The 17,748-nt window shown below is 50.9% G+C and overlaps 1 protein-coding gene across 9 annotated transcripts in view; it reads right to left on the reverse strand.

The window, feature by feature from the left end:
- The window catches only part of SMG6 (SMG6 nonsense mediated mRNA decay factor), a 242,658-nt gene that overhangs the window by 18,651 nt on the left and 206,259 nt on the right, over positions 1-17,748 (reverse strand). For 8 of the 9 annotated variants that reach the window (XM_017950238.3, XM_017950240.3, XM_017950241.3 and 5 more), the window contains 2 exons: positions 8,106-8,282; positions 3,097-3,243 (listed from right to left, as the gene is read on the reverse strand). In XM_017950238.3, the coding sequence (XP_017805727.1) occupies positions 3,097-3,243; positions 8,106-8,282 (324 nt within the window). Of the gene's footprint in view, positions 1-3,096; positions 3,244-8,105; positions 8,285-9,991; positions 12,466-17,748 lie in introns of those variants that run through there. The other variant, XM_009189336.4, reaches the window with a different exon arrangement.

Genomic DNA, 17,748 nt, shown 5'->3' on the forward strand with positions numbered 1-17,748 from the left:
CTCAAGTGATCTGCTGGCCTTGGCCTCCCAAAGTGCTGGGATTACAGGCACGAGCCACCGCGCCTGGCCACTGAATACACGTCTGCTGAACACTAACTCAGCTTGCTGAGGCTAAGGAGTAAAAGGAAGCATGGAGGGGACCAAAAAAACAATGGTGGTGAGGAAGCCCAGGAGGGTGGTCTGGTGAACAGAGAGAAGACAAGGGGTCATTCACTGATGCTAAAGTGAAGCTGAAGGAAGGTGGCTTTAGGGCCCAAAGACAAAAGGAGGTCAAATACGACACAGACTGAGTTTTGATAAAGATAGGTCATCGGTGATTTTCCCTTTTTTTAAAGATGGAGTCTTGCTCTGTTGCCCAGGCTGGAGTGTGGTGGCGCAATCTTGGCTCACTGCAACCTCCGCCTCCTGGGTTCAAAAGATTCTCCTGCCTCAGTCTCCCAAGTAGTGGGGACTACAGGCACCCGCCACCACACCCGGCTAACTTTTGTATTTTTAGTAGAGATGGGGTTTCACCATGTTGACCAGGCTGGTCTCGAACTCCTCACCTCAAATGATCCACCCACCATGGCCTCCCAAAATGTTGGCATTATAGGTATGAGCCACCGTGCCTGGCCATGTTGGTGATTTTTGACACAACAGTTTCCGTAACTGCTGGGCTGAGAGTCAAGAAATGAAGGTAGAAACAGAACTTCTCAGAAAACAGATGGTGAAGAAGAGCAAGAAAAGAAGCATGAGGGCACTTTGGGAGGACAAGGTGGGCAGATCACGAAGTCAAGAGATCGAGACCATCCTGGCCAACATGGTGAAACCTGATCTCTACGAAAAATACAAAAAATTAGCTGGGCGTGGTAGTGCACACCTGTAGTCCCAGTTACTTGGGAGGCTGAGGCAGGAGAATCACTTGAACCTAGGAGGCAGGGGTTGCAGTGAGCCGAGATCATGACATTGCACTCGAGCCTGGTGACAGTGAAGACTCCATCTCAAAAAAAAAAAAAAAAAAAAAAAAAAGAAAGAAAGAAAAAAGCATGATGAAGCTGTTTTGAGGGTCACACATAAGTTTACATGCAGACCCACAGCAGGGCTGGGGAGGCAGCCACACAACAATGGATGATGCTGGTATTACATGGATGATCAGTATTACACACTGATTCCAATGGCAGCAGGGCCGTGGATCTGTCTAAAGAATGATGGAGGCTGGGCGCAGTGGCTCATGCCTGTAATCCCAGCACTTTGAGAGGCCAAGGCGGGCAGATCACCTGAGGTCAGGAGTTCGAGACCAGCCTGGCCAACATGGTGAAACCCCGTTTCTACTAAAAATACAAAAATTAGCTGGGCATGGTGGCAGGCGCCTGTAATCCCAGCTACCTGGGAGGCTGAGGCAGGAGAATCGTTTCAACCCGGGAGGCGGAGGTTGCAGTGAGCTGAGATTGTGCCACTGCACTCCAGCCTGGGCAACAGGGCAAGACTTCATCTCAAAACAAAACAAAAGAAAACAAAAGAATGATGGATCTTGGCCAGTGTGATGGCTCATGCCTATAATCCCAGCACTTTGGGAGGCAGAGGTGGGCGGATCACCTGAGGTCAGAAGTTCAAGACTGGCCTGGCAAACCCTGTCTCTACTAAAAATACAAAATTAGCTGGGCATGGTGGCAGGCATCTGTAATTCCACCTACTCTGGAGGCTGAGGCAAGAGAATCGCTTGAACCCAGGAGGTGGAGGTTGGAGTGAGCCGAGATCGCACCACTGGACTCCAGCCTGGGCGACAGACGGATCTCAACTGGCATTCATTCCTCTTCCCTGGCCAGGGTGATGAGACAAGTATCAGACAAAGGTGGCCATTTATGGAGCACATACTAAGTGCCATGCACTATGCTAAGTGCTTTACATACACTATCCCATGTAGGCCTCACAGTGACTCTGGGAAATAGGTGCTACTAGCACTTTTTTTTGAGACGGAGTCTCGCTCTGTCGCCCAGGTTGGAGTTCAGTGGCGCGATCTCGGCTCACTGCAACCTCTGCCTCCCGGGTTCAAGCAATTCTCCTGCCTCAGCCTCCTGAGTAGCTGGGATTACAGGCACACGCCACCACACCCAGCTAATTTTTTGTATTTTTAGTAGAGACGGGGTTTCACCATGTTATCCAGGATGGTCTCGATCTCCTGACCTTATGATCCGCCCGCCAAGGCCTCCCAAAGTGCTGGGATTCCAGGGTGAGCCACTGTGCCTGGCCAGCACTTTCATTTTACAGACGAGGAAACAGGCTCTGAGAAGCTGAAGAGTTTGCCCCATGTTACAAAGCTACTCAGGCAGCAGGGCCTAGACCGTCACCGCGTCTGCCTGATCACGTGCATCAAACCCTGTGCCAAAGGAGAGGGTTGGAAATGGGTGTCCTTAAAGAGGCTGAGTGGGTGGCTTGACGCTTCCCTGTGCACATGGTTCACCTTTAAACGGGGAGCGGGACTGCATCTTTCCTGTCTGCCCCGAGCCCTAGAGGACGGGAAGTGGGCTTGTGGCACAAGGGAACAGACCTAGGAAGGTCAGGAGGAAACACTTGCTGGGGGTGAAGACGCAGGCCCGTGAGAGGGCTGAGAGGCCAAAGTCCCTCTGTGGAGACTAAGGCGTTTCTCTCTGCCAGGGTGTAGGGAGTATCTTGTCCAGAGGGGTCTTCCATTTCAGTGAGAATCCAGGTAAGCAGACTGCGGCCATGACATCCTCTCCCTGAGAATAGGTGTTCTGAACTGAGAATCCACAGCCTCTCCAGGAATATCTGGATAAGGCTCAGGGAGACTCTGAAATGCTCAAATTGTGTGAAAGATCATGTATGTGTGGTGTGCATTTGTAGATTCTCACTGGGGAAGCAGCTTCTCTCAGATGCTCTCAGAAGACCCTACCCCTGCCTTGGAGCCCAGGACAAGGGAGACTCTAGGCACCAAACTTGCTACCAGAATTTAGTGGTAGAGTACAAAACGGGTAGAGCTAGAGAGAACACTGCAACTCTTCCTTAGTGTCCTGCTCAGCTCTGCTCTCTGCCCACATCCTCTCATGCCCTGGACAGCAACCCCCATCGTGGGAACCACGCTCCCCAGGCCGACTTCACCTGGATCTTTTCCTGGCGACGCTGCTGCTCAGCTATCTTCCTGGCCAGAGCCAGCTTCTTGGCCCGAAGTTCCCTGATGTCATCCTCGCCCCCGCTGCCTTCAGCCTCTGAGTCTTCCTCAAAGTCTTCGATCACCACATCCTCCTCCTTTGGGTGGTGGAGCCGACCAGGAGAAAGAGGAGACAGTTAGCTGAACCCATGGCACTTACTGAACCCGACATTGCCCTTGTGGTCCCTCACCCATGCAGACTGGGCCCATCCCTTGCAAAGGGTCCCCTGGTGTGTGTTTCCCTCTACTCAGGCAAAGGGAAGTAGACAGAAGCTGTCACTCTTCCCCCGGAGCTGCTCTCTTTTATACTCTGGGCTTCTTCCCTCAGAGAGTTACACCATAAGTCACTCGTAATCACACATGTACACCTGCGTGCTTGTACTCACACGTCCATTCCATTCCCCTCCGTCCTGTCCATTCTCCATTCCCTGTCCATGCCATACTCCCTCTATGTTCTCCCATTACAATTCCCTCGTCACTGTCCCTATGTACACCTGCTTGTCTCACACTCTGTGTTCTCCATTCAGAGTTACACCATAAGTCCTCACTTAATCACATGTACACCTTTCTTGTACTCACACTCTGTGTTCTCCTCATTCTACCTAAGAGTTACACAAATCCTCACTTAATCCACCTAATACACCTCGTTAACCTTACTCACACACTCTGTGTTCTCCTCATTACACAAGAGAGTTACACTATAAGTCCTCATAATCACACATGTACACCTCTTTTCCTCCATTCCTGTCCATTCCATTCCATCCACTTCCTTCCATTCCTCAGAATCCACCAATCCACATATACCATTCTTGTCCTCCCTCCATGAACCTCCCTCATGCCACAAGAGTTACACCTAAGAATCCTCATAATCCACATGTGCACCTCAGATGCTTGTGCTCACACTCTGTGTTCTCCTCATGGGGGATTACACCATGAGTCTCATGATCCATGTGCACACATGCATGCTTGTGCTCCCTCTGTGTTCCATTCCCTGTCCATTCCTCCTGGGGGATTCCCTGTCCATATTCCATTCTCCATTCCACTTTCCATTCTCCACAAATTCCATAATCCATTCCTCCCTAAGTTGTCCATTCCTTTCCACAAGTTGAGTCCTGTCCACCTTTCCTTATTACTCCACCTCTGTCATTCCTCATTACCACCTGGGGGCCACTCGTCCTGTCCATGCCATTCCTCCATCCATGTCCACTCCATTCCTGTCCATTCCTCCATTCCCCTGTCCATTCCTCCCCTCATTACAGGGATTCCTCAACCCTCACATATGCACCTGCTTGTACTCCTCTGTGTTCTCCCTCATTACACACAGAGGATTACACCACCATAAGTCCTCGCAATCACACATGTACACCTGCGTGCTTGTACTCACACTCTGTGTTCTCCCTCGTACACACAGAGAGTTACACCATAAGTCCTCGCAATCACACATGTACACCTGCGTGCTTGTACTCACACTCTGTGTTCTCCCTCGTACACACAGAGAGTTACACCATAAGTCCTCGCAATCACACATGTACATCTGCGTGCTTGTACTCACACTCTGTGTTCTCCCTCGTACACGCTCACAAAGTTAGGCCTATTTTCATTCTGAAGTCACCAATGATTCAAGAGGGAAACAACAGAGAAAGTTAAACCACCCAATTTAAATCTAATTCATGCTAACGATCTGATAGGAATCAACTCTAGCCAACAGCTGGGAATCAGGCGTGGAAGTTCCCTTGCCCCAGACAGCACCAGGGACAGATGCTGCAGCTCAGCAGACCTTGCCCTGGTTTCTTTTTAAGACTCCAGACCGGTGGTGTGAGGATTGCTGGACCCCTTTACAGCAACTCACACGACATGACCTTGCTCAGCTGCCCTTCAGGGCCTGGGCAGGGTAGGAGGTGGCTGGCTGGCTTAAGGAGTCTCCTGCCAGGCTGGTGGTGCATTCCCCAGGGATGGCACCTCCCTACTTGCAGCCTCAGCTCTTAGCAGCCATCACTCCCTGGGTGGTCCTAGGCTCCATTCCTTGCTTTCTTACTTTTGGCCTTGGTCAACAGAGAACATGCAGCTGCCCAAGATAGCTTCCCTTGAGGGACAGGGTCAGCATGGGTACACGGGGAATAATTTAGTAGAAGGTTCCTGTTTCTAACTGGATTATAATAATGACAACGATGACAACAGGTATCACTTACTCAGTGCTTATTATTGGCCAGGTACTGGGCTAAGCATTTTTCATGTATTAACTCAGTTAATCCTCACAACAGCCTGTGAGATAAGATATGTGCTATCACCATCCCTATCTTATACATGAACAAACTGAGGTTCAGAAGTCAACACCTTGCTCAGGGTCACACAGCGAGTAAAGGCAGAGCAGGGATTCAAGCCCAAGTGAATCTGACTCCAAAGTTTATGCTCTTACCAGTAATACTGAGCCAAGCCATCCTGAATCTAGACCATAAGCTCAGATCCAGCCCTTAGTGGCTCAGCATTGTTAGACCTGCTGTAGGCCACCCTAGACCTGTTGAGTACAGACTGCTCTCTCCTCTAACTGTCCAGCTTGACTGAAAGGGATTACTTAGGTGGGGGGCTGGGTAGATGACAGAGGTATACTTTGTCTTGGGAGCAGAATCTAGGGGTGTTTTGGTAACACCTTGAAGCAACTAAACTGTGTTCTATTCACAAAGAACAATGTCTGAAGAAACATCTTTCCCTACCTCTCCCAATCTGCTGAAGTGATTCAGTTTCGCAGTTTGGGGAGAGATGAGATCTGAGGATGGGGCCAGAACTGTCACTATCCTAAGAGATGTCAGGGGTCTGGGATGTTGTCCACAGTCACCATTCATCTGACACAGGCATGCTACACTGCCACAGGACTCACATCCAGGGAGGCCCAGACCATGGAAAGGAGGAAAACTGCGCATTCACTTCCTTGTTCATGGGGTTAACCCAGACTGCAGTGAGTGGGACAGAATGCCAGCCTGGCCCGTGGGGAAACACTGCCTCTGCCTGCTCTGACTAGGGATATATAAGGTTATCACGGGGCTTGAAGTGAGCTTGACGGAGGTCAAAACAGGGTCAGAGAGGCTTGTCTGAGGTTCGCTCAGCTCTCACAGTAAACGAGGAAGTGCAAGGTTATGAAATTACACAGACTAGGGTAAGTAGAGTTTCCCAGAGGCCACTAACATGAAGGAACCCAGGAGACTCGTGGGAAAAGGAAGAAGTGGGCAGCCTGGCGTGGGTCACAACCTTTGTCTGGTCAATAAGCCTTAGAACGAGAAAAAAATAGTGTGGCACTACCAAGATCTGGGACCAGAGAAGTGATCTGTTCCTTGTGAGGGCAGAGAAGGCCTTCTCTGGCTTCGATGCTGTGGCCCTCTCTGGGCCCCACTTGCGTCACTGTATTTGGGACTGCAGGCTCCACTGGCCAGAGGGCATCTTGGGGCAAGCCTGGGACTAACCTGGCTCTGCCCTCAGCCTTCAAGTGTGGGTGAAATAGCTGATGGAGGCACTGCCCACCGGTGCTTCCCCACACAGTGCCCAGGACTTGGGTGGCACTTGCTCTGCCCTGCCTGAAGCCTGGACACCCTGCCAGCTCAGCAAGCCTGCTGTCCCCTCCCATGCTAACAGCTCATTCTTTCCCATTATTCCCTGCCCAGGTTTCATCTGGAGAGCCTGGAATCCCAGGCTCAGCTTTATCCCTGGAACCACCTCTGTCCTGGAAGCTGAGTTCTATGTCACCAGGGGTGGGGTGGGGCTCTCCAGTTATTCTAATGAAGCCAGTCCAAGACTCTGCTACTCTCCGTCTCTGATCCAAAGGTGGCTGCTCTATCACTGTTTCAGATCACAAACGACAGCTTCCAGCTGACATCTGGCTTCCTTGGCCTGTTGCTGATTTCATCCCTGTACCCCGCCCTGCTCTACCGGGCGCTTGAGACTGCTGCGGGCCAAATGACTGTGTTGGCCTATGGGTGACCTGGCCCCTGGCTAGAATCGCTTCCGTCCCTTCCCTTAGTCCCATGTTCCTTCCCACCTAAGTCTCCTGTCTTTAACACTGTGTGGTAAAAAGAGTCAACCTTCAGGCAAAAGTGAGGTGTGTGTGAACACACATCCAGACAGAATTACCCACACCCAGACACACAGCAGGGCAGCTGGCAGTGATACTAAATGCATACATGTTCCAACAACATCACACTCACATCCACTCAGAACCCACAGACAGCAGGGAAGCTGGCAGCAGTGTTTACTCAAACTGACACACAAACCCACATCAACAATCACCCCCAGAAAGACACATATATGCAATAGCAATATATAGGGCAGGGCAACTGCCAGTGGAGTTTTGCAGGGGCGGGTACACAGGCTCATGTATGTGTGCGCGCACACACACACACACACACAGACACACACAACGAGTCTGGAGTGAAGCAAGGGCTACAGGAACAACCAAGGGCAAACAAACAAGAGGAGAATTCCTTAATCACATCAGGATGTGCAGGAGGGAGGGAGGGAACAAGGAGGGAGGGCAGGCCGGGGGAGGGGTGATTTTCCACACAGGGCCAGCAATGTCAGCTCTTCCTGTACGTGTGCTGCAGGCTGGAGTTCAGGCCTGTGCTGCACTGGGCTCCACACATCTATAAACTTGATCCTGACCCCTCCTCTCTCTCCCTTTCCTAAGCCTCGAGAGCTGCACATTATTCAACTCCTTCTTTCTTTCTTTTCCTCCCTTCTCCTCAACGCAGCATTAAAAGAAGCATCTGGAACTCGTAGCGGAGTGGGATGGAGGCACCGGGGTGGACTGGCAGGAAGGGGCACCAGGACAGCACACTCTCAAGAAGGTGGCTGGTCATATTAACACAGACACAGCTCTTTGTGCTCATAAATAAGCAGGAGTAGAAGCTGAAGCCATGGGTAGAATGGGGAGGGGGCCTTCCCTCTGCCACAGCGGGCTCTTCCTGCATAGTACCTCATCTTCCAGTCGTGTTCCCTCTTGGCTTCCCATTTCCTTTCCCATGGTGTCTGGGACGGGTGCCACTGACACATACTTTCCACCCTTGAATGCCAGCAGAGGCTCTTCTTGTCCACAAAGGGCTTCCAGAAAATACTTCAGCACTGTGACCCTTTTGCAGTCAGCTGCAATAACCTACAGGGTGAGAGGGAGAGAAGAAAAACAGCATTTTCTGAAAGGGAAGATGGAGACGAGATGTTGCTTGCCGGCTGAGGGGCACAGGGGAAGTGTGTCAAAGCTACCAGGCAAGGGGGTCAGAATGAATGACAGGGTGTGGAGGGCACCAGGGCATGTCAGGTGGTAAGTGAGGGCCCAGGGCAGGTCGAGGACCAAGACTGTCTGAGGGAAGGAAAGTTCCACAGTCTCTCCTTAGGTTATCTCTGGGGCAGCAGACAACCCCAGGGACCAGTGACAGGTGCCTTACATTTATTTGACCAAAGTCCTGATACAAAACAGAATACATGACATTCTTCTAAGTCTGGTCTAGAATCAGCAGAGGGAAGAGTGGAGTACTTTCACAGCATAGAGCTCTCTGGGGCCCCTCGCTGCCACTCTCCACGCCTCTCCCAGCACCCCTGCTCCAGACTCCCGAAAGGAGAATTTTCAGCCCAAGTGCAAAACAAATGCTAAGGACTTTCTTGGCTGTTTCATTTCAATCAGATCATTTTGGACTTCCCCTGACAGGTGCCTGCCCTATCTAAGAGCTCCTCATGCTCGAGAGACTGGAGTCGGGCAGGAAATTGTCAGGAGAGAGACAGGTGGGGATGTTTCACCAAAGCTCTGCTCTTTCTGACGTTTACGCCAAGCCGCTCCCACGTGGCCATGTGAGCACACAAGTCAGTGCTGTCAGAGAAGCCTGGGCTGATTTAGCTGAGATGAAACTCAGTATCCTGAGCAACAGTCAAATGTGTAAGTGTCTCAGATGAAGGGTCCACCGTCCCCCAGTCTGGCCCCTTCTGGAGGCACCACACATGCATGCCCTCTCCTGCACACCCGTCTGCTTGGCTTGCACTCTCCGCCATGCTTGCCCTTTTGTGCCCTTCTCTTCATCTCTAGCCTCCAGCATCCTCTTCTCCCTGTTGGCTGAGTGCTCAGCAAGGGAGAGGGGCCCTGCTGGATCTGGAGCTTGAAAGCTGAAGGCCATTCCACATGGGAAACACACATCAGTGGCCAGATGTGCCACATGGGACGGCCCCTTCATCCTCATTGACTAGCCCCGGCCTCTCTTTTAATGCATCCTCATTTCTTTTTTTTTTTTTTTTTTTTTTTTGAGACGGAGTCTCGCGCTGTCGCCCAGGCTGGAGTGCAGTGGCCGGATCTCAGCTCACTGCAAGCTCCGCCTCCCGGGTTCACGCCATTCTCCGGCCTCAGCCTCCCGAGTAGCTGGGACTACAGGCGCTGCCACCTCGCCCGGCTATTTTTTGTATTTCTTAGTAGAGCCACCGCGCCTGGCCGCATCCTCATTTCTTAATGTGAAAGGAACTTCACATTAAGAAGTCCCTTCTGGCCGGGCGCAGTGGCTCAAGCCTGTAATCCCAGCACTTTGGGAGGCCGAGACGGGCGGATCACGAGGTCAGGAGATCGAGACCATCCGGCTAACACAGTGAAACCCCGTCTCTACTAAAAAATACAAAAAACTAGCCGGGCGAGGTGGCGGGCGCCTGTAGTCCCAGCTACTCGGGAGGCTGAGGCAGGAGAATGGCGGGAACCCGGGAGGCGGAGCTTGCAGTGAGCTGAGATCCGGCCACTCCAGCCTGGGCGACAGAGCGAGACTCTGCCTCAAAAAAAAAAAAAAAAAAAAAAGAAGTCCCTTCTATCTGCAGCACACAGGGAGGTACTAATCTGGAGACAACTGATCATCATTCTACAGGTGCAGGTGTTCTCTCTCTCACGTGGACAGCAACCCATCTGGTGGCAAAGCCGCCTAAATCTCATCGTTTTTGTACGTCACTGGCAAGAACTGTAAGGACAAGCTGTGCACACAGTAGACTCACAGTAAAGACAGACAGCACAGGGAAGCTCAGCTGGGTACCACAGACAGCAGATGAAGCAGGCATGACCCATGTTCTCTAAGACAGTGGAAATAAATGAGCACCGCTCTGCAGGCTGGCTGCCCAGGCAACTGCGGCACACGCCAGCCAACTGTGGCACACGCCAGTCAACTGTGTGCTCCGTGGCTGCATCCTCTGCCACCTTCACCAAAAGCCAACCCCGCTTTCCTACCCCATCTAGGGGTGTTCTCTGCTTTCTCTCACCATTGGCCCTGTTACCATTATAGGCTGGAATCTCAAGCTAAGTACTTTGACCACCTTCACCTGAGAGGTTGACGTAAAAGGTTCTCGGCCTCCCAGAAGGGCATAGAAAAAGTTCAGCCCCTTGAGCTTGGGGTGCCCGGTCCTGGGCTTACCTCCGTGAAGGAGAAGGAAAGCTTGTTTTGGCCCAGGGCAGGTAACCATGGTTCCATTGCGTGTATTCAAACATGTGATGAGGAAGGCTAGAAATACAGAAGCAGGGGCTAAAAGGCATTAAAGAACAGAGCCGAAATGAGTAATAGCCTGGCAGGCAGCACGCACAGTGGCTCCCTGCATCTCCAGCCTCTCACTTGCATAGGAAACTTCTGCATTTCCACAAGACTGCCAGTTTCCTCTCTGTGGTCTAATTTTAACCACCTTGTCGTTACAGTGTGTGTCAGCCACCTGACCCCACCACGACCTCTGACCTTATGCCCCAGCTACTGCTTGCACTATGGAGAATTATGTAACGGGTCCAGGACTTTCCTTTTTGGTGTGAGGCTGCTGCCACTGAATGGAGAGGAGAGGGGAGCTAAGGGGTGAGAAGAGGACAGAGGAAAAGCTTACAATGGTCCTTGGCCTCACCTGGACGATGAGAGGTACAATGGCACCCCTGCTCAGTGCGCAGAGGAAACCTGCCTAGGACAGGACTGTGCCACAGGTGCATGCACAGACAGGCGGGCAGGAGCGTTGCTGCCGCTGGAGCATGGGCTACGTGGTACGCTGAGTGGCTAAGAAAGCGTGGTTCCTGGCTGAGAGGGAGAAAAGCCACATGTGTGGACGTGGGACTCCTGGAGATGGGGATTTCCAGGGCACAGCAGGACCCAGGGATGTGGACATCCTGAGGCCGCCTGCAGCACATCCTTACAGTGTCAGTGGGAATTGTCTATTCCACGGACACACAAGCAACGAGGAGTAGCCCTCTCCTGGTTTTCACTTCCACCCATTCAGAAGGAAGTTGGTTTCCTTGGGGATTGTGTCTGCCATAGCCATTAGTTCATCCTCTAGGACAAGGACACTTCTGGCTGATATGCAAAAGGCTGTGATCCACTGGGGTCTCTGACCTCGTGTTAACAGGCCTGAAAATGATTCTACCTGCTTGGAGAGAGCAAGGTTGTCTGTCTTGGAAAAGTGTCCTCTGTCCTTTGCAATCCAAGCAGCAGGGAGGATGGTCAAAGCTGTGTAAAGTGTACTGTGGGAGTGAGAAGGGCGAAGTTTGAGCTCTTTAGGAGATGGAGAAACTGAGAGGCAGAATGTCCAGGGCTTGCCCAGAGGCACAGAGAAACCTGTCTGTAGCTCACTGGCCTGTCTGCAAAAGCATTCTGCTTTAACGTGGGGGACAGGCCCACTGGGAAGAGGACCACAGCTCTCCTGATGCCGGAGTTCTGTAGGAGACTTACGGGAACATTCTCCTAGACAAAGCCTCCAGCACTTGAGTCAGGGAAAGAACACCACAGAACAGTTTAAACATGCTTAATAAGAGACTTCATAATGGAAGAAGCCTTTCAAATCACCGCCTAGGCCGATTCCAAGATGAGCTTTGCTTGGTCTAGGAGGACTTCCTGGTAAGACAGGGGTTAAAGCTGGACTCCCTGCTTGGAGAGGAAGGACTCCAGATGAAGTCTGTGACATCATCCCACAGTAACTCTGCTCGTGAGCACATTTTTCCACTCTGTATCAATGAAAAACAGAGAATGTAAGTGGCATGTGTATCGCAGCTCTGGGGGCAAACTCTGGATCCTCCAGAGGAGAAAGAGCTGGGTGGGAGAGACTCCCTTCCTGGGCTGCATTAGCACGTGGGGCTGGACTGGGGCTAGAGGCGACTAAAAGGGCTGCCAGCCAGGGAACACCCTGGGGAGCCCACAGACCTCTGCGGTGTACCTTCTCAGTCACAGTCCTGGCCTTTCTGGAGGGAGATTCACTGTGTAGGCGACTGTCAAGAATTCCCAAGTTAATTGACAAAATATCAGATACAAATCATTTCAATCAGCTTGGGAAAGAAAACTGGGGCTTTAGGTCAGGGAAGAGCTGAAAGAAAGCCCCTTTCCCTTCCCCTGAAGACCGCCGGAGGCAGCTTACCACGGCAGCAGGAACTGAAACCTTTAGCTTCAGGGCTCCAGTTATCACTCTAATCAAGTCCACACGCAAAGAACCAAGCAGAAAGGAAAACTGAAAGTGAGATGTGGAGAGGCGATACAGGAGGCTGTCTTCTCCTAGGCTCAGTTCCTTAGAGAGAGAGAATGTAAGCATGGGGTAAGTAGAGGCCGGAGCTAAGGGGAGCGAGGAACAAAGGAGAAAACCTCTAGGTCAAGAGAGAAGACTGGGTTACTGTTCTGGGGTACTTAAGGTGGAAAGGTGGAGAAGTAAAGAAAAACGCCATTTCTTGGCTGGGCACGGTAGCTCACGAATGTAATCTCAGCACTCTGGGAGGCCAAAGTGGGCAGATCACCTGAAGTCAGGAGTTCAAGACCAGTGTGGCCAACATGGTGAAACCCCATCTCTACTAAAAATACAAAAATTAGCCAGGTGTGGTAGCACGCGCCTGTAGTCCCAGCTACTGGGGAGGTTGAGGCAGGAGAATCACTTGAATCTGGGAGGTGGAGGTTGCAGTGAGCCGAGATTGTACCACTGCACTCCAGCCTGGGCAACAAAGCGAGGCTATGTCTCCAAAAAAAAAAAAGAAAAGAAAAAAAAAAGAAAGAAAAATGGTGTTCTCTGAAAACTGGTGACTCTTCACAGCTACTCAGCAGGGAACAAGCACAGTGTGGACAGAGATGCCTGGGGTCGGGGAGTGGGTTGGGGAGAGAAAACGAGCTATCTGCTCTTTATGGAAGGAAGGGAGGGTGAGACAGAGAATGGGAATTAAGCACCAGGTATCACATACTGATGAGCAAGGAGCTGCAAGACTTAACGCCACAGGGAAGGGAGAAAACCTCCAAATCTAGCCAGGGAATATGAGGAAGGCCTGGAGAGCCAGGACCCTGGATGCAAGCTCTAGGAAGTGAGGGACTCGCTCTGTCGTTACCTGGTCCCCGTTTTCTCCAAACAGCCCTCTTGGAAGGCACAACCATGGTTACTAGTCATTCTGCAAAATTTCTTTTTCTGAATTTTTGGTTTGTAGAAATCGGAGTTTAAACTTGTACTATAAGCCAGTTCTTTTTTCTAGTCTTAACAGTCCAGCTTGCTACTGCTCCTCTGGTTAAACAGAACAATCACATGGGTTTCCCCTGACAAACTCAAGTTTACAGGTTGTTTTTCTTGTTTCTCTAAATGGAGCCAATTATTCTCACATTTGTTGAAACCTTCAATCAAACTTTATAGCTTGTTAATTTTACAGAATGTCCTTAGAGCAAATAAGATGCAGACAGGAACGTGAAGTCTTGCTGACATTATTAAGAAACCTTAAAATAGCCTACAAATCCAACACCAAGGCTGGTAAAATACAGGCTGCTTGGCTGGCTTCTGAGGTCAATTAGCAATGGGTTAATTATCATCTTTAATGAGCCAAACCTCCAGGATTGGCCACAAGAAATTTAACTCCGACTAATGTGTTTTCACAAACTGGGAACCTCTAGTTACGCACTACTCACCCTCAGAGGAAACTGAAGGGTGGGAAGCAGCCAAGGGTGGGCCAGCCTAGGAAGGGGTCTGCCAATGGAAGTTCAGACACGAGAAATAAAAAATACCACACAGGGAATCCTCTGGAGCTGGGAGGACAGAGGAAATGGTTTATTCACATTCCTAGGGGGAGGGGCCTCCTGGCAGGAAGCAGACTCCAGAAGGCAGGAGTGAAACTGGCCACAAGGATGCACAGTCACTCTGAAGACACAGGCAGTAGCTTAGGATGGGGAGACAGACATTCACAGCCTACTTTGAGTCAGAAGAAGTTGGTATGAAATTGGGAAAGAGGCTCATGGGTCAGAGAGGAGTGAAAGAAAGAACCTGTGCAGGGGCTGAATGAAAAGGGGGACAGCATGAGGAGAAAGCTCACGTCCTTGCACCAGATGCATCTCCTGACGCCCTGGAGCATACTGTCCAGGGGATCAGTTCAAACAGGATTTCACTCTCTGCCTACCCTGCTACAGCTGGGCCTCTTTCTATGTGAAGCATTAAGTACAGGCTACTTTCTCGCTCTGTCGCCCAGGCAGGAGTGCAGTGGCACGATCTCGGCTCACTGCAAGCTCCGCCTCCCACCTTCACGCCATTCTCCTGCCTCAGCCTCCCGAGTAGCTGGGACTACAGGCGCCCGCCAACACGCCCGGCTAACTTTTTTTTTGTATTTTTAGTAGACAGGGTTTCACCGTGTTAGCCAGGATGGTCTTGATCTCCTGACCTTGTGATCCGCCCACCTCGGGCTCCCAAACTGCTGGGATTACAGGTGTGAGCCACTGCACCTGGCCCCCTTTTTTTCTTATTTTTTTGAGACAGAGTCTTGCTTGGTCACCCAGGCTGGAGTGCACTGGCATGATCTCGGCTCACTGCAACCTCTGCTTCCCAGGTTCAAGTGATTCTCCTGCCTTGGCCTCCCTAGTAGCTGGGATTACAGGTGTGTGCCACCATGCCCAGCTAATTTATGTATTTTCAGTAGAGACAGGGGTTTCACCATGTTGGCCAGGCCGATCTCGAACTCCTGACCTCAAGTGATCCGCCGCGCCCGGCCTTTCTCAGTCATTTCTAATCCCAGTGTCCAGATCCAACCCTCCCTCGTCCTATGGTTGGCCTGTGCTAGCTGAAGGGTCAGTGGGTCACAAGATGAAATGCTAACATCATTGGTCCCCCCACAGCAACCACATCATTCCATGTGTCTGGTCCCAACAGCTGTGTTTTCTTCTTAGAGGCAACGAGGGCCATTACCAATCAGCCACCATTGCACAGATGCTTGCTGTTCCCACCTGTAACCACCATGTGTGTGCTGAAGTCTGTCAGAGAGGGGAGGTGGGAACGGGCAAGTGGTCAGATGGCAAGACCTGGTGCTGGTGGGGAGACTGTCCCAAGACAGGGTTATTGAAGATCCCAAAAGGTACAGGTATTTGGCTACTAGGAAGGAGATGATGTTCAAACTGAAGGGAGAACCAGGGGAACAGCGGAGTTGTGAAGCATACACAGGAAGTAATGAGGTAAATAAAGTAGAAAAAACGGGGCCATTCTGGCAAGAGGCAAGACAAGGCAATACAGGAGGCTGGAAAAGAGCCTGGGCTTCATAGTTACACAGACCTGAGTTCAAGTACTAACTGCCACTTCCTGGCTGTTTATCCTTAGACAACTTACTTAACTTCTCTGAGCCTTTGTTTGCTCAAGTTGTTTTTGAGGTTTAAAAGATAATACAGGCCAGGTGCAGTGGCTCATGCCTGTAATCCCAGCACTTGGGGAGGCTGAGGCAGCGGACCACCTGCGGTCGGGAGTCCGAGACCAGCCAGGCCAACATGGTGAAACCCCATCTCTACTAAAAATACAAAAATTAGCTGGGTTAGTAGCGGGCTCCTGTAATTCCAGCTACTCAGGAGGCTGAGGCAGGAGAATTGATTGAACCCAGGAAGCGGAGGTTACAGTGAGCTGAGATCGTGCTATTGCAATCCAGCGTGGGTGACAGAGCAAGACTCCGTTGCAAAAAAAAAAAAAAAAAAAAAAAAAAAAAAAAAGGTAAGACAAGCCTGGGCAACATAGTGAGACTGTGTCTGTCAAAAACAAACAAAAAAGCTGGGCATGGTGGTGCACCACACCTACGGTCTGAGCTAACTAGGAGGCTGAGGTAGGAGGATCGCTTGAGCCAGGGAAGTCAGAGCTGCAGTGAGCCATGAGCACGCCACTGCACTCTAGCCAGGGTGACGAGTGATATCGTGATTCAAAAAGAAAAGACAAGACAGAGAGAATACATATCAAATACTCAGCGAGATGCCTGGGCCCAGTAGGTGCTCGATAATTGAGCAGCTGTCATTTTTTTTCCCTCTTTGCTCCACTCTCTTCAGAGGTGGGAGGGACACTGCCTAACACGGCTGAGCTGTTTGGAAGCCAGTCTGAGAGGCAAGGTGGGAAGCATGGGGCTGGCACATAGCCTAGGGCCAAGGGGAGAGGCCCTGGAATGCTTACCTGGCTATTGGAACTGCAAAAAAATTTTTTAAAAAATTTGTCCAGGCTGGAGTTTGCAGTGGCCTCATCATGGCTTGCAGTAGGCTCAGCCTCTTGAGCTCAAGCGGGAACCTGGCTAATTTTTAAAAATTGTTTTGTAAAGATGAGGTCTTGCTATATTGCTGGTCTCAAACTCCCGGCTTCAAGTGATCCTCCCACCTTGGCCTCCCAAAGCACTGGCATTACAGGCACGAGCCACCACTCAGGGCCTGAAATATTTTATTCAGAACTAAGGTGCTAGATCCAGGCTACTGGGCTGGCCAAGTAGGGGAGGGAAGACCTTGCCTCTCTTCAGCAATCCCTCTCCCTATTCTTCAGAAAGACTCCGGACCTAACTAAGAGGTACACATGCATGACTCCAGTAATCTAGAGAGGCTCCAAGGTCCCGGGCTTCGGAATAAGTGTGCCACTAGTAAATATATCAGGAATACAGTCACAATTGCCTTGTCCATCAGGTCCCTTCACAGTGGGGTATGGGCGGTGGCTCTGCCTTTGCTAATGGGATTGTTGAGGGTTTGAGGAGGCCCTGCAAACCCTGCAACTGTATCTTTCTTTCTTTTTTTCTGAGATGGAGTCTGGCTCTGTCGCCCCAGGCTGCAGTGCAGTGGCGAGATCTCGGCTTACTGCAACCTCCACCTCTTGGGTTCAAGAGATTCTTCCTAAGTAGCTGGGAGTACAGGCATGTGCCACCACGCCAGGCTAATTTTTGTATTTTTAGTAGAGATGGGGTTTCACCATGTTGGCCAGGCTGGTCTCCAATTCCTGACCTCATGTGATCCACCTGTCTCAGCCTCCCAAAGTGTTGGGATTACAGGCGTGAGCCACTTTGCTTGGCCAACAGTATCTTATTTTATTCTAAGATGGGGTCTTGCTTTGTTGCCCAGACTGCTCTTGGCTGCTCTGAACTCCTGGCCTCAAGGAATCCTACTGCCTTAGCCTCCCAAAGTGCTGGGATTACAGGCATAAACCACTGTGTCCAGCCTGGTATCTTTCTTAAATAAGACCCAGCTGGATCCTTGCCTCATGTCTCCCAATATTAAAGTAGTGATGAGAAGATCCCCAGTACGGTATTTTCTACCCACCTGCATTTCCTGAGCTTAGGTATTCCAAACAAAGCCAGATAGAGTACGCTTGCTCTTCTTGAACTGTTCCTTCACGGACAGAAACTATTCTTTTCTAGAGCT

Source organism: Papio anubis, chromosome 17 (genome assembly GCF_008728515.1).
Source record: "Papio anubis isolate 15944 chromosome 17, Panubis1.0, whole genome shotgun sequence".
In the NCBI taxonomy this organism is placed as follows: Eukaryota; Metazoa; Chordata; class Mammalia; order Primates; family Cercopithecidae; genus Papio; species Papio anubis.